General features: G+C 49.8%; 1 protein-coding gene across 5 annotated transcripts in view; it reads right to left on the bottom strand.

The window, feature by feature from the left end:
• The window catches only part of Ccdc57 (coiled-coil domain containing 57), a 107,681-nt gene that overhangs the window by 27,931 nt on the left and 66,667 nt on the right, over positions 1–13,083 (bottom strand). For 4 of the 5 annotated variants that reach the window (XR_015044901.1, XM_085829344.1, XM_085829345.1 and 1 more), the window contains 3 exons: positions 12,256–12,377; positions 7,264–7,395; positions 6,547–6,772 (listed from right to left, as the gene is read on the bottom strand). Coding sequence is in view for 4 of the 5 variants with exons in the window: in XM_085829344.1 (XP_085685470.1) it covers positions 6,547–6,772; positions 7,264–7,395; positions 12,256–12,377 (480 nt within the window). In the remaining variant the exon portion in view is untranslated. The remainder of the gene's footprint in view (positions 1–6,546; positions 6,773–7,263; positions 7,396–12,255; positions 12,378–13,083) is intronic. The other variant, XM_029484105.2, reaches the window with a different exon arrangement.

Here is a 13,083-nt window from a genome sequence, read left to right as displayed (position 1 = left end):
AAATAAATAGAAAGAGAGAAAGGCCTGGGGCGAGCTGAAAGCTCAGAGGGGTTTGACCTGCTGCGCTGGCCTGGGGAGGGTTCTGCTGAGGGGAGAAGGCAGCTGCTAGGGAGATGGAGTGGGGCGAGGGATGCCCTTAGGTGTGTGAAGGAGTAGAGTGGGAAAGCCTACTGGTGTCTGAGGTGGGTGCTGGGCCCCTGGGCTGCCCAGTAACACTGGAAGCAGGAGGATGGGCCAGGCCTTGGGCCAGCTCTGTTCAGAGAGACTTGAGGCTTTTGCAAGAATGAAGGTGAGAGAGGAAGCCTGCTTTACAGGTGGGTAGGTGTATATATGGGGTAGGAGTCAGGGTCTGTGGGGGGTGGGGGAGGTAGGAGTCAGGGTGTGTGTGGAGAGTGGTGTAGGAGTCAGCGTGTGTGTGTGGGAGGTTAGGAGTCAGGGTGTGTGTGTGGGGGGGGGAGTAGGAGTCAGGATGTGAGTGTATTTGGTAGGAGTCAGGGTCTGTGGGGGGTGGGGGAGGTAGGAGTCAGGGTGTGTGGAGGGTAGGTAGGAGTCAGGGTGTGTGTGTGAGAGGGTAGGAGTCAGGGTGTGTGTGTGGGGGAGTAGGAGTCAGGATGCATGTGTGGTGGGGTAGGATCAGGGTGTGTGTGTGTGTGTGTGTGAGGGTAGGAGTCAGGGTGTGTGTGTGTGGAGTAAGATCAGGGTGTGTGTGGGGGGTGTAGGAGTCAGGGTGTGTGTGTGTGTGTGTGTGTAGGATCAGGGTGTGTGTGTGGGTATAGGAGTCAGGGTGTGTGTGTATGTGGTAGGAGTCAGGGTGTATGTGTGTGGGTAGGAGTCAGGGTATGTGTGTGGGGGTATGATCAGGGTGTGTGTGGGGGGGTAGGATCAGGGTGTGTGTGGGGCGGGTAGGATCAGGGTGTGTGTGTGGGGCGGGTAGGAGTAAGGGTGTGTGTGTGGGGGCGTAGGATTATGGTGAGTGTGTAGAGGGGGATAGAAGTCAGGCTGTGTGTGGAGGGGTAGGATCAGGGTGTGTGTGTGTATGTGGTAGGAGTCAGGGTGTGTGTGTGTGTGTGTGTGTGTGTGTGTGTGTGTGTATGTGTGTGTGTTAAGATCAGGCTGTGTGTGTGGGGGTATAGGAGTCAGGGTGTGTGGGTGTAGGAATCAGGGTGTGTGTGTGGGGGTAGGAGTCAGGGTGTGTGTGTGTGGGGGGTAAGATCAGGGTGTGTGTGTGGGGGTATAGGAGTCAGGGTGTGTGGGTGTAGGAGTCAGGGTGTGTGTGTGTGTGCGCGCGCGCACACATGTGGGTAGGATCAGGGTGTGTATGTGGGTATAGGAGTCAGGGTGTGTGTGTGTGTGGGTAGGAGTCAGGGTGTGTGTGAGGGTAGGATCAGGGTGTGTGTGTGGAGTAGGAGTCAGGGTGTGTGTGGGGGGGGTGTAGGAGTCAGGGTGTGTGTGGAGGGGATAGGATCAGGGTGTGTGTGTGGGGGGGTAGGATCAGGGTGTGTGTGGGGGGGTAGGGTCAGGGTGTGTGTGGGGCAGGGGCAGGGTGTTTTTGTCAGGTGTTCTGTATGTGGAAGACAGGAAGCTGGCCATTGCTTGTTGTAGGGCTGAGGCCTTGCCCTTATCCTGGCAGGACCTGGACTGGAAATCACACAGTGAGGATCTTGAGGGCTAGGGGTGAGCAGGGCTAACTCCTTCCCACCTCAGCCTGGAGGTGTGAGACAGGTAATCCCAGCCTCCAGAGAGGATGACACCATAGGGTCCAGAGGGCCCCAAACCCACGATCCTCCTATCTCAGCCCCTAAGTGGTTCTCCAGGTCACTCGATATGGACACTTCCATGGCTCCTTTCAAGCTCTTGTCAGTATTGCTAACTATCCAGGACTGTGCAACAGCCAGTTTGCTGCTCACAATGCACTCAACGTGCAAAAACCAAGCAGCCAGGAAGAAGTTCCACCCTAGATTTTGGAGTGAGGTTTACAGACTGACGGGGGTCTGGTCCTATTCCACTCCTCTGACATGGTGAGGTCAGCCACATCTTCACCAGAGACCTCATCTCCTGAAGTATGACTGTGTCCAGAAATAAGGTCTTCAAGCCATTACAGTATTAGCATACAGAGTGACAAATCTCATGGCCCACCCAGCTACACATGCCCAAGCCTCCAAGATGCCAGGCCTGCACAAGGAACCTAACAGGTACTTAAGCCACTAGATAGCACTGACTTGACGACACCTGTCTTTTCCTCTCAATAAAATCCTTTGTAGGGTGAACCAGAAAACCTGAGATCTTTGCTGTTTTTTTTTTTTTTTTTTTTTTTTTAACTTTTAGCTGCTAGGAGCTACTAGCCACATCCCACCCTCGGGCAGGGTGGGGATGAGAACTCACTTCCCTCCCCATCGTTCCTACTGAGAGAGCTCCAAGAAGCAGGCTTCTAGGAAGATGGTCTAAGGCACAAATGAGGGCAGCCATGAGACCCATGGAAAGCAGGTATGTGGGTTCTAGGATAGCGTCCCTTCACTGATAAAAATGAACCAGTAGGAGAAGGGGGAGTGGACTTTGTGACCATGGGAACCTTCCCAGCCAACACAGCAAGAACAGAACCATAAGGACCCCAAGAGCCAACCAGAGGCACTATCCTTCTACTTGTCTTGCCAATTGGTGCAAGTGTGTGTTTTGGCCTGGGTGTGGGTCTTGTACTCTGAGGCAGGATCTGGCCAGTGCTATTCCCCATGGCTCTGCTGACATGGTGCTCTGCCCATGCCATCTTCCCTGGGATGCTGTGACCTGCAGCTGCATGCATCTTGGCTGGTGTGTGCTGCCCTCTACCCCCTAATCCCCACTCCACTTGTCATCTCTGGTTCCCTATGCGGCTTCTGCTGCTGTTTCAGCTGCCAGCCAGGCTGCATGTGGGGCTGTGGACAGCACATGGCCACCAGCTATGACCCAGGCCACTCTGACCCAGGCCCAGCTTTCCTGAGAACCTGCTGTCACACATGCTTCTGGGTCCTGTGAGTTTCTGCCTGGCAGGGATACCAGTTTGTTCAAGAGTCAGTGGCTCCCTCAGGGTTAGCTGCACTGTGACCTGTTCTAAAAGGCTGCGTGGAAAGTCTATGTGTGGGAAAGCTTGCCTGTCAGTGCTGGCAACCAGTCTACCTCTATTCCAGTCAGCATGTCCTGTCCAGGTCAAGCCTGCAAGGGTCACATCCTACCTTCACCTCCTCCAGGGCTTCTCTCTCAGTTAGTTTGTCTCCCACCCAACCCACCTGCACAGGGATGATGCTTCTGCTGGTAGCCCCCAGTTCCACCTCTTTCTCCCTGGACTGTGGCCTCCTGATAGTTGCTTTCTGAGTTGTCCATCCTCATCTCTGCTGAAGCTAGTCAACCAGGAAGACTAAAGTGATGATCCTTGTTCCACTGAGAACACTCTTAAAACCACCAGTGCTCTATACCAGGCAAAGCCCAGGAGTTAAGGGCATAGTAGCATGTTTATACTCCTAGCATGGGACAGGGGCAGAGACAGGAGGACTGCTGTGAGCCCCAGGCCAGCCAGGGCTACAGAGCAAGACCATGGTTCAAGAAACCAAAATAAAATCAAACTTAAACAAGAGTCACTTCTCCATCTGATCTGTACATGAACTCCTGCATCTGTGGGCTGACCACTTCCTCAGTCTTTAAAGCAAGCAGGGTGTAATTCCTGTAATCCCAGCATTTGGGAGGCGAATAATATCCCTGCAGATTCAAGGCCACACAGAAATACACAGTGAGACACAATCTCAGAACAAATAAATCCAAAAGCTAACTAAATGTATGTGGTACACAGAGTTGTAAAAAAGGTTGTAAAAGATGCAAAACTCTAGCCAGGCGCGGTGGCCAGCCCTTTAATCCCAACACTTGGGAGGCAGAGGCAGGTGGATCTCTGAACTCGAGGTCAGCCTAGTCTACAGACTGAGTTCCAGGACAGCCAGGGCTACACAGAGAAACCCTGTCTTGAAAACAGACAAACGGGCTGGTGAGATGGCTCAGTGGTTAAGAGTACTGACTGCTCTTCCTGAAGTCCTAAATTCATTTCCCAGCACCACATGGTGGCTCACAACCATCTGTAATGGGATCTGATGCCCTATTCTAGTGTCTCTGAAGACAGCTACAGTGTACATAAAATAAATAATTCTTCAAACAAACAAGATGTAAAGTTCTATACATCTAGCTTAAGGAACAGAATGTTACTGCCACTGGCTTCCATACAGTTTTATTCACAGTTGTATTTGCTGCCAGTCTGGACCTCTGCACTGTTCTCTGCCTGAGCTGAGGTGTGCTGCATGTCAGTGTGCCGCCATGCCTGGTTTTGACAGCTGAGTGGCTGCCAAGGCAAATGCATTTGTATTGGCTCTATCTGAGATTGCTCTGGTGAGGGACAGCTGCTGGTGAGGTTGCTCAGGCTTCTTTGTTGTTGAGTGCATCTCCACTCTCTTCAGTGCCCATGCTGCCTCTCAGTTCCCTCTGCTGAGTCTCCACTGCTGCAATCCTCAAAAGGATGGCACTGGCGCTGGAAAGATGGCTCAGCAGTTAAGTGCTTTTCCAGAGGCCTAAGTTCAGTTCCCAGGACCCACCCAAGGCGTCTTGCAATAAGCTCCTGGTGCCTCCAGCTCCAGGGATTTGAACACTTGGTCCCTAGTTGGTGGAATTGTTTGGGAAGGCTTAGGAGGTATGGTGTTGTTGGAAGTGGTCATTGTGGGGCAGGTTTTGAGGTTTTACTCTTGTTTGCTTGCTTGCTTGTTTGTTTGTTTGTTTGAGACAAGGCTTCTTTGTGTAACAGTCCTGCCTGTCCTTACTATATAGACTGGTCTGACCTTGAACTCACAGAGATCCACCTGCCTCTGCCAAGTGCTGGGATTAAAGGTGTGTACCACCATCACCTGGTTTAGGTTTAAAAGCTCATTACACTCCTAGTTGCCGCTCGCTGCTTGGTGGTTGTGTCAAGATCTCTCAGCCACTGCTCTAGTGCCTGTCTGCCTGCCTGCCTGCCTGCCTGCTCCCTGCTCCCCACCATGATGGCCTTTGACTCTCAAGCTTCTGAAACTGTAAGCCCCACATTAAATGCTTTCATTTGTAAGTTGACTTGGTCATACTGTTTTACCATAGCAATATAAGTAAGACATTGTAAACGAATGAGTTAACAGATTTTATTTGTTTTTTTTTTGTTTTTTGTTTTTTGTTTTTTGTTTTTTTTGAGAGAGAGAGAGGGTTCCTCTGTGTAGCTCTAACTGTCCTGGAACTCATTCCGTAGACCCGGCTGGTCTGCAACTCAGAGATCTGCTTGATTTTGCCTCCTGAGCACTGGAATTAAAGGCATAGGCCACCAGCATTGCTTGGCAACAGTAACTTTTGATGGGAAAGCAAACTTCTTCTCCTTCTACTCTTCCTCCTTCCTTTTCCTCTCTTCTTCTTCTTCTTCTTCTTCTTCTTCTTCTTCTTCTTCTTCTTCTTCTTCTTCTTCTTCTTCTTCTTCTCCTCCTCCTCCTCCTCCTCCTCCTCCTCCTCCTTCCTTCCTTCCTTCCTTCCTTCCTTCCTTCCTTCCTTCCTTCCTTCCTTCCTCCTCCTTCTCTTCCTCCTCTTCTACTTCTTCAAGATAGGGTTTTGCTATGTGCCCAGGGAAGTACTGTATTTCTGGACTCAAGTAATTGATCCTCTTGTCTCAGTGCCTGAGTAGCTGGGACCAGAGGCATGTGTACCATGCTCACATCAGAACTGTCTCATTTTACATAAAATAAGTGCTAAGGAGCATGTTCAAGGGTACTTACCATCATCATGTTATGTGTAATGACAAAGGACTAGAAATGACCTAACACCAGCTGTTGGCGAGCACCTCAGGACACAGTGCATAGCAGCATGGACTGTGACCGAGAAGGACATATCCAGGACTAACACAGGGGAACACTTGATCACACACCACACTCTGGGTATCTGGCTGTGATCCCCTGCCTTTTGACAGTGTTTCTCTACTTTGTTCCAAATGTCCTGGAATTTACTATATAGACCAGACTGGCCCTGATCTGTTGGTCTCTTGCTCATCTGCTTCTGCCTCCTGAGTGCTGGGATTGAACGTGTGCACCACTGTGCCAGGCAGTGTTTATTTTACCTGGCTTTGGTTTTAAATCAGTTTTTCTACCCTTCTCACTCAATGTCATCTCAAACAGTTCCCCCAGAGTGAGCCCTCTGGAGAGACTTTCTGAGAATTTCACTTTGGCCGTCACTGGCTCTTCTAGAGAAGCAGGCCATTTACCCTGTATCCAATGTGTGGAGAAGTAGATCCCATCCTAACGAGACCTGGGGGACACTGTGTGTGATACGGCTTCTGATCTGCAGGGCTCTGATACAAGGCATGGGACACTCTGGCTCCACACAAGAACTAAGGTACAAGGCCCAGGAGATCAAAATGGCAGAGAGAATGCAACACACAGCCTCTAGTCACTTCAGAACACCGCAGCCACCCTGTCCCCACTCCTGTGGCACTCTAGCCTGTTGGTAGCAATAGGCAGGCAGCTCTCCTACCTGCAGCAGAGTTATCCTGTGAGGGGACGCCCGAAGGGCTGGATCCCAGCTCTAGAAGCCTCCAGGTGTCTTGGAGGGAACTGCTGGCCAATGAAGACGATCTGTGGGTACGGTGGTCACTTTCTTCAGGAACTTCTTGAGCCTGTGGTAGCTTTGGGGTCCTGTTTTCTTTCTGATGAACTGGCTTCCAAGTCTCTGTGGGGATTCTATGCTGCTTCTGTGAGAGCTAAGAGAAAGTTAAGAGGGAGTTATCTTCGATAGCTACCCGCTCTCCACCCTTGAGATGCTTACAGCTTCCCCTCGCTGCTCCCATCAGGATAAAGGGACCAGGATACTTCTTCAAGATGGAGATGGGCCCATGGAGAGCAACCCAGTGCTCCGGGCACAGAACACCACAGTGCTGACTGACCAACAGGCTCAGCTAAACGTCTGAAGCCCAAGTGAGTCCAGCACAGAGGTGTGGGGACAGCCCTAACAGGTGAGGTTCCTGCCGGAGTGTGACAGCCACCGCTGGGTGAATGTACAGTAGGTGTCCTGGCGTCTATGGTGCTCCACCTGCCCGGCCTCTCTAAAGCAAAGTACCTGCTGGCAAATCCACACCAGGCATCAGAGCAATGTGACCCTTTCTAAGGCACCAAGGTGTGTGTGTGTGTGTGTGTACCCCACGGTATCCTGTGACTACTCCAGCTCTCATCTGCACCCCAGCACCCGCTCTACCTGAGCAGGCCTTGATGCCATTTCCGCCTCGTGGCCTCGTGGGGTGTTGATTTTGCTGCCCACTTGTGCTGAGTGGGGTTGACTCTTCCCTGCATATTCAGAAACACATCTTCTCTTGGTGTGCCTGGGGTCCTGTCAGGGAAGGTTATGAGACATTCAGGACCTGGTCACTGGTCAATCAGCTCTTTCCACAAGATTAGAAAGAAACACTCCCTGAATCTGGGACGGAGTTCTTCATTTGTTGTCAGCCTTTTAACTTGTTTACTACAAGTTCAGCGAGCTTCCTCCAGCTGGCCTAGGTGGTTCTCCCAATCCTCTGGGGAAGGAAGCTATGAATTCCAGCATAAGTCTCCAAAGCAGGGCAGTCCTGCATGGCTCTGGCTTAAGTAGACCCCAGCCCAAGATAGTGCTTCCCGGGGCTGGTCCTTAACTGGGCCACACTACCCACTGTATAGTCTGAGAGCTTGGTCCCATCCATGCTCTGCAGAGAAGTTAATGGAAAGGGAGGCAGGGGACCTCAAAGAGAACCACTAACGGGCTTGAGGGAAAAGAGGGGAAACACGAGGGAAAAGCAGCTGGGCGAGTGCCAGACTCACAGCAGTGGGTGAAATGGGGTGCAGTCTCTGGCAGTCTTCTAGTGCACACAGTAGTCTCTCTCTCTCTCTCTCTCTCTCTCTCTCTCTCTCTCTCTCTCTCTCTCTCTCTCTCTCTCTCTCTCACAGGGTTTCTCCGTGTAGCTTTGGAAGTCCAGAAACTAACTCTGTAGACTACTAGGCTGGCCTTGAACTCAGAGATCCACCTACTTGCGCCTCTCAAGTGCTGGGATTAATGGCATGCACCGCCTCTGCCCAGCTCTTTCTATTACTGCTCACATGGTAGGGAGATTTACTACTAGAAATAAACATAAATTTAAAAAAAAAAAGAATAAAAGACTATATATATTCCTGTTTTGTAAGATTGAAGGCATATGCAACCACCACCTGTCTATTATACTTTTACGACTATAGGTATTTTGCCTGCATGTATACCTGTGTATTGTGTGCAGCCTGCATTCTACAGAGGCCAGGAAATGGCATAGGATGCCCAGTGACTGGAGTTGCAGACGGTTGTAAGCTGCCCTGTGGTGCTGGGAATCAAACCCACGTCCTCTGGAAGAGCAGCCAGTGCTCTAAACTGCTGAGCCATCTCTCCAGCTGTTTTGTTTCTTTTGTTTGTGTTTGAGGCAGCCCAAGTTGGCCTTAAGCTCCATCCTCTTACCTCAGTCTCCAGCGTCTCTTTTATAGAGTTTTAGGTTATTTCAATCAATGCAATGACAGTGGTAGCTTTGTTGTTTGGAAAAAATTAATAGTTTAATAAAATATATATTATACTAGGAAAAAAAATAGTCCGATAACAGACATGCTTTACTGCAATGGACAGCAGGCTTGTTTACTTGGTGTGGAAAGGTTTCATCTGACTAGTCCAAGTGACTGAAAATTCCCAAGTGGTGAGAGATGAAACCCTCCTGGATTGAAGGGCTTCCCACGGGTCAGGAGCAGAGGCACGTTGTGAGTGCAGCCTGTGTGGGCCCATGGAGGGAGGAGGGAGTTGATAGAGCACATGCACAGGGAAGCCACTCCCCAGCAGTGCAGGAGCAGCTCCTACCACTCTGAACACACCAAGCCTCCTCTCTAGGCTCGGCTATGTTTCTCAACGCTTCCCTCATACTTTGCTTCATGAGGAGAGTGGGCCACTGAGGGAACACCTGGGCCTGCCCTACTTTCTCTGGCCAGTCCTGCTCAGTTTCTTCTGAGGAACAACTGACCTGCACGTGTCTCGGCTGTTCTCTGTGCCTGCTTTCTGGGTGGCCTTGGCCTGTCCCTGACTCGGCTCTCCTCCGCTGGCCCAGCTGTGACAGGAGAAGGGGTCCCTCCCACATGGCCCCTCTTCCCTCCCCAGCTGCTCAGGCCTAAGCTTTGATGGTCTTTCTTGGTGTTCCCGACGCTCCTTTTCCACACTTCAGCCCTGCCCCACCTCCACCACAGCCTCCGTGGCTCCCCAGAATGGTCAGCGCACTGCTCCCTGGCCCAGAGCCTGCTACTCCCACCTGGCCGGGAGGAAATTAGAACTTGCATCACCCAGGGGAAATATCTCTACATGGTTTTCCTTTCTTCTAACAGAGTTTAAGTAAACCCAAAAGCAAATGCCTTTGCAAGGATACATTTGCAGTTATTCAACAAATATGAATCAGTACTAAGATTCCAAATTCTCATGGCCTTAGAGAAGCCGATGATCATTAGTAGCTTAAAACCTACATTCAGCTGGCCCACTGTGGTTACCTGAAGTCCTTGCACTTTAGGAACCTCGGCAGGAAGAATGCAGGACTCTCAAAATCAAATAACCCTGCTATGTACACATTTGGCTCCAAGGCACAAGCTCGTTATGATCATCAGTCAACGGTGGGAATTACTAGTTGTATTGAGATTTGTGGGAAGAAAAGGCAATATGAACATTCCCATGTCAGAGGTATGCCACCTCCGGTCTCAGGGAGGCAGGCCCTACCTCAGGTCTCAGGGAGGCAGGCCCCCATCTCAGGTCTCAGGGAGGCAGGCCTCAGCTGAAGTTCTGAGTGGACAGCCCTGAACACTGGGCCACCTGGGGATTCCTATCTTGCAAGTCATGACTGTTCTGGGTAAAACCTGAGGAGAGATCATCTTGTTTTTTGTTTTGAGACACTTGTTTCACTGTGCAGCCTTGGATGGCCTGGAATTCATCAGGCTGGACTCACAGATATCTGCCTACTTCAAAAAAGAAAAAATTACCACATACACACACACACCCCCCACCCCAACACATGAGTTATTTAACTTAGTTTTTATTTTACAGGATCCCACAGTTGAAAGAATTTGGTTTTCTAAACGGGATTTTTGAACTTTTAGTGTTTGTTGTTTTTCTTTTCTTTTTAAGCAGTTTTTTTTTTTAAAGGTTTTTATTAGGGATGAGGAAATACAGCAGGCACAGAGATAAAAACATCTCACAGAAGGAGGACTTCCAAATCAGAAACCTTGCTTTTTAAGGACTGATCTGGGGCTGGTCAGCTTAGTAAAAGACAGAATGGCTGATTGGTCCACAACAGTTGTGTAACCATAATCTTTTTTTTCCTATTTTTTATTAGATATTTTCTTTATTTACATTTCAAATGTTATCCCCTTTCCTAGTTTCCCCTTCGAAAACCCTCTATCCCCTCCCCTCTCCCCCTGCTCCCCAACCCACCCACTCCCACTTCCTGGCCCTGGCATTCCCCTATACTGGGGCATAGAACTTTCACAGGACCAAGGGAATCTCCTCCCACTGATGACTGACTATGCCATCCTCTGCTACATATGCAGCTATTGTTTTGTTTTTCAATATAAGGTTTCTCTGTGTAATAGCCCAGGCTGTCCTGGAATTAGCTTTGTAGACCAGACTGGCCTTAAACTCAAGAGAGATCCACCTGCCTTTTCCTCCTGAGTGCTGGGATTAAAGGCGTGCGCCACCACCACCTGGCTTGGAATATATATTATATTGTGATATTAACATGAGCAGAGCTCAGGGACACACAGCACAACTTCCTAGTCTAATCCTAATCTACAGCCGTCTCTCAGACAGCTGCACAGAGCAGCAGAGGGACACATTTACTAACAGTCAGGAAACAAGAAAGGAAAGGTGTGGATTAATGTTGGCTAGAGTCATCTGGCAAGGAGAATCTCAATGGAGAAAAATGCCCACTTCAGGAGGCCTACAGGCAAGTCATGGGAGCATTTTCTTCATTAATGGTTGATGTGAGAGGGTCCCACCCATCCTGCTGTGGATGTGCCACACCCACTCTCGGGCAAGTGGTCCTGGACTGTATATGACAACAAGTGGCTGAGGAGACAGATCGCTCAACAGCCCATGAGCAGGAGACTCTGTCTCCAAGAGAACACAGGCTGCTCTTCCGGAGGCCCAGGTTTGAGTTCTAGGACCTATGCACATGGTGGTTAACAACCATCTGGGACTTTAGTTTCAAGGGATTAAATGTCTCTCCTCATCTCCACAAGTACCACGCATGCACACATTTACAGACAAACATGCAAGCAAAACACCAATGCACATAAAATACAAATCAATTAAGAAAACAAAACAAAAGCTAACTGAGCAAGCCACAAGAAGCACACTGGGAGCAGTGTCTCTCACTCCATGGCCTCTGCCTCAGGAGCTGGCTCTCAGGTTCCTGCCCTGACTTCCCTTTAGGAGGGACTAGGACTGGGATGCAGAAGCCAATTAAACTATTTCCTTGCCAAGTTGCTTTTGGTTCTGGAGTTTGATCACAGCAATAGAAAGTAAGCTGAGAGCCGGGCGGGGTGGCGCACGCCTTTAATCCCAGCACTTGGGAGGCAGAGGCAGGCGGATTTCTGAGTTCGAGGCCAGCCTGGTCTACAAAGTGAGTGCCAGGACAGCCAAGGCTACACAGAGAAACCCTGTCTCGAAAAACCAAAAAAAAAAAAAAAGAAAGTAAGCTGAGACACATCCCCTGGAGGTACAGTAAGTTGCAATCGGCTATGAGCTGACTGAGACAAACTCAGTTCTTCTAGACGAGAAACAAGTACTCACAATTACCGAGTCATCTCTCCAGCTCCAAGACATTTTTATTAAAAATATAAATCTTAAAATTTATATTGGTAAAGATTAAAAACATAATAACTATATAGTGCAAAGCTAGTAAACCATATGTATCATTAGTTACTTAAGGCCATAAACAAACCCAGGAGGCAGGCATGGTTAGGGTACTTGTGTAATTCCTGCACTTAGTACCCAGGGTTCACACTAGGCTGGGCTACATCTTGAGGCTCAAAAACCCAAGACAAAATAAGAAGAAAGGCAAGAGTGAGTGTGGTGCGGCCACACTGCAGTGGGCACTGAAGCAAGAGGCTCTTCTTGTCTACTGAGAGCCTGCACTCGGCACTTAGAACAGTTCCTAGGTGGAGAAGTTACCTGGGTTGTTGAGTGGGGCTGCAATTGTCCCAAAGGTGGACCACGGTCCAAAGACCTCTCAGACACCTCCTGGGGCTCCTGGGGTTCAGTGGTGGGAGGTCCTGGGCAAGGAGTTGGTTTCCCTGGAAACGGGATCAGGAAAGGGTTGGTTCCCCATATACATCATAAAGGATTTCTTGAACACAAGAACAGCAGATTAAGCTGGGCAGTAGTGGCACACGCCTTTAATCCCAGCACTCAGGAGGCAGAGGCAGGCGGATTTCTGAGTTTGAGGCCAGCTTGGTCTACAGAGTGAGATCCAGGACAGCCAGGGCTACACAGAGAAACCCTGTCTCAGAAAAAGAAAAGAAAAGAAAAGAAAAGGGAAGGGGGAAGGGGGAAGGGGGAAGGGGGAAGGGAAGGGGGAAGGGAAGGGGGAAGGGGGAAGGGGGAAGGGGGAAGGGAAGGGAAGGGAAGGGAAGGGAAGGGAAGGGAAGGGAAGGGAAGGGAAGGGAAGGGAAGGGAAGGGGAGAAAAGAAAAAAAGAAGGAACTTGGTGACAGAGGTCAGGTGTGAACTGTGACACATCATTCCCTAGCAGAGCCCAGGGACACACAGTACTACTTCCCAGCACAACCCTAACCTATAACCCTAACCCTCAGACAGCTGCACAGACAGCAGAAGGAATATAATTTACTAACAGTCACTAATACAGGCCTGGGGCAGCTCATTAAGTAAGCATCCGCCTGTGTAGGAGACACACACTACCCAACACACATAACACACAGATAGTATACACACATATAGCACACACACATACATCACACACCACCCCACACATATAACACAT

Source organism: Mus caroli, unplaced genomic scaffold (assembly GCF_978045245.1).
Source record: "Mus caroli unplaced genomic scaffold, Mus_caroli_1 scaffold_13, whole genome shotgun sequence".
In the NCBI taxonomy this organism is placed as follows: Eukaryota; Metazoa; Chordata; class Mammalia; order Rodentia; family Muridae; genus Mus; species Mus caroli.
Note: the sequence above shows the minus strand (reverse complement) of the source record. Positions and strands in the feature narration are given on the sequence as shown.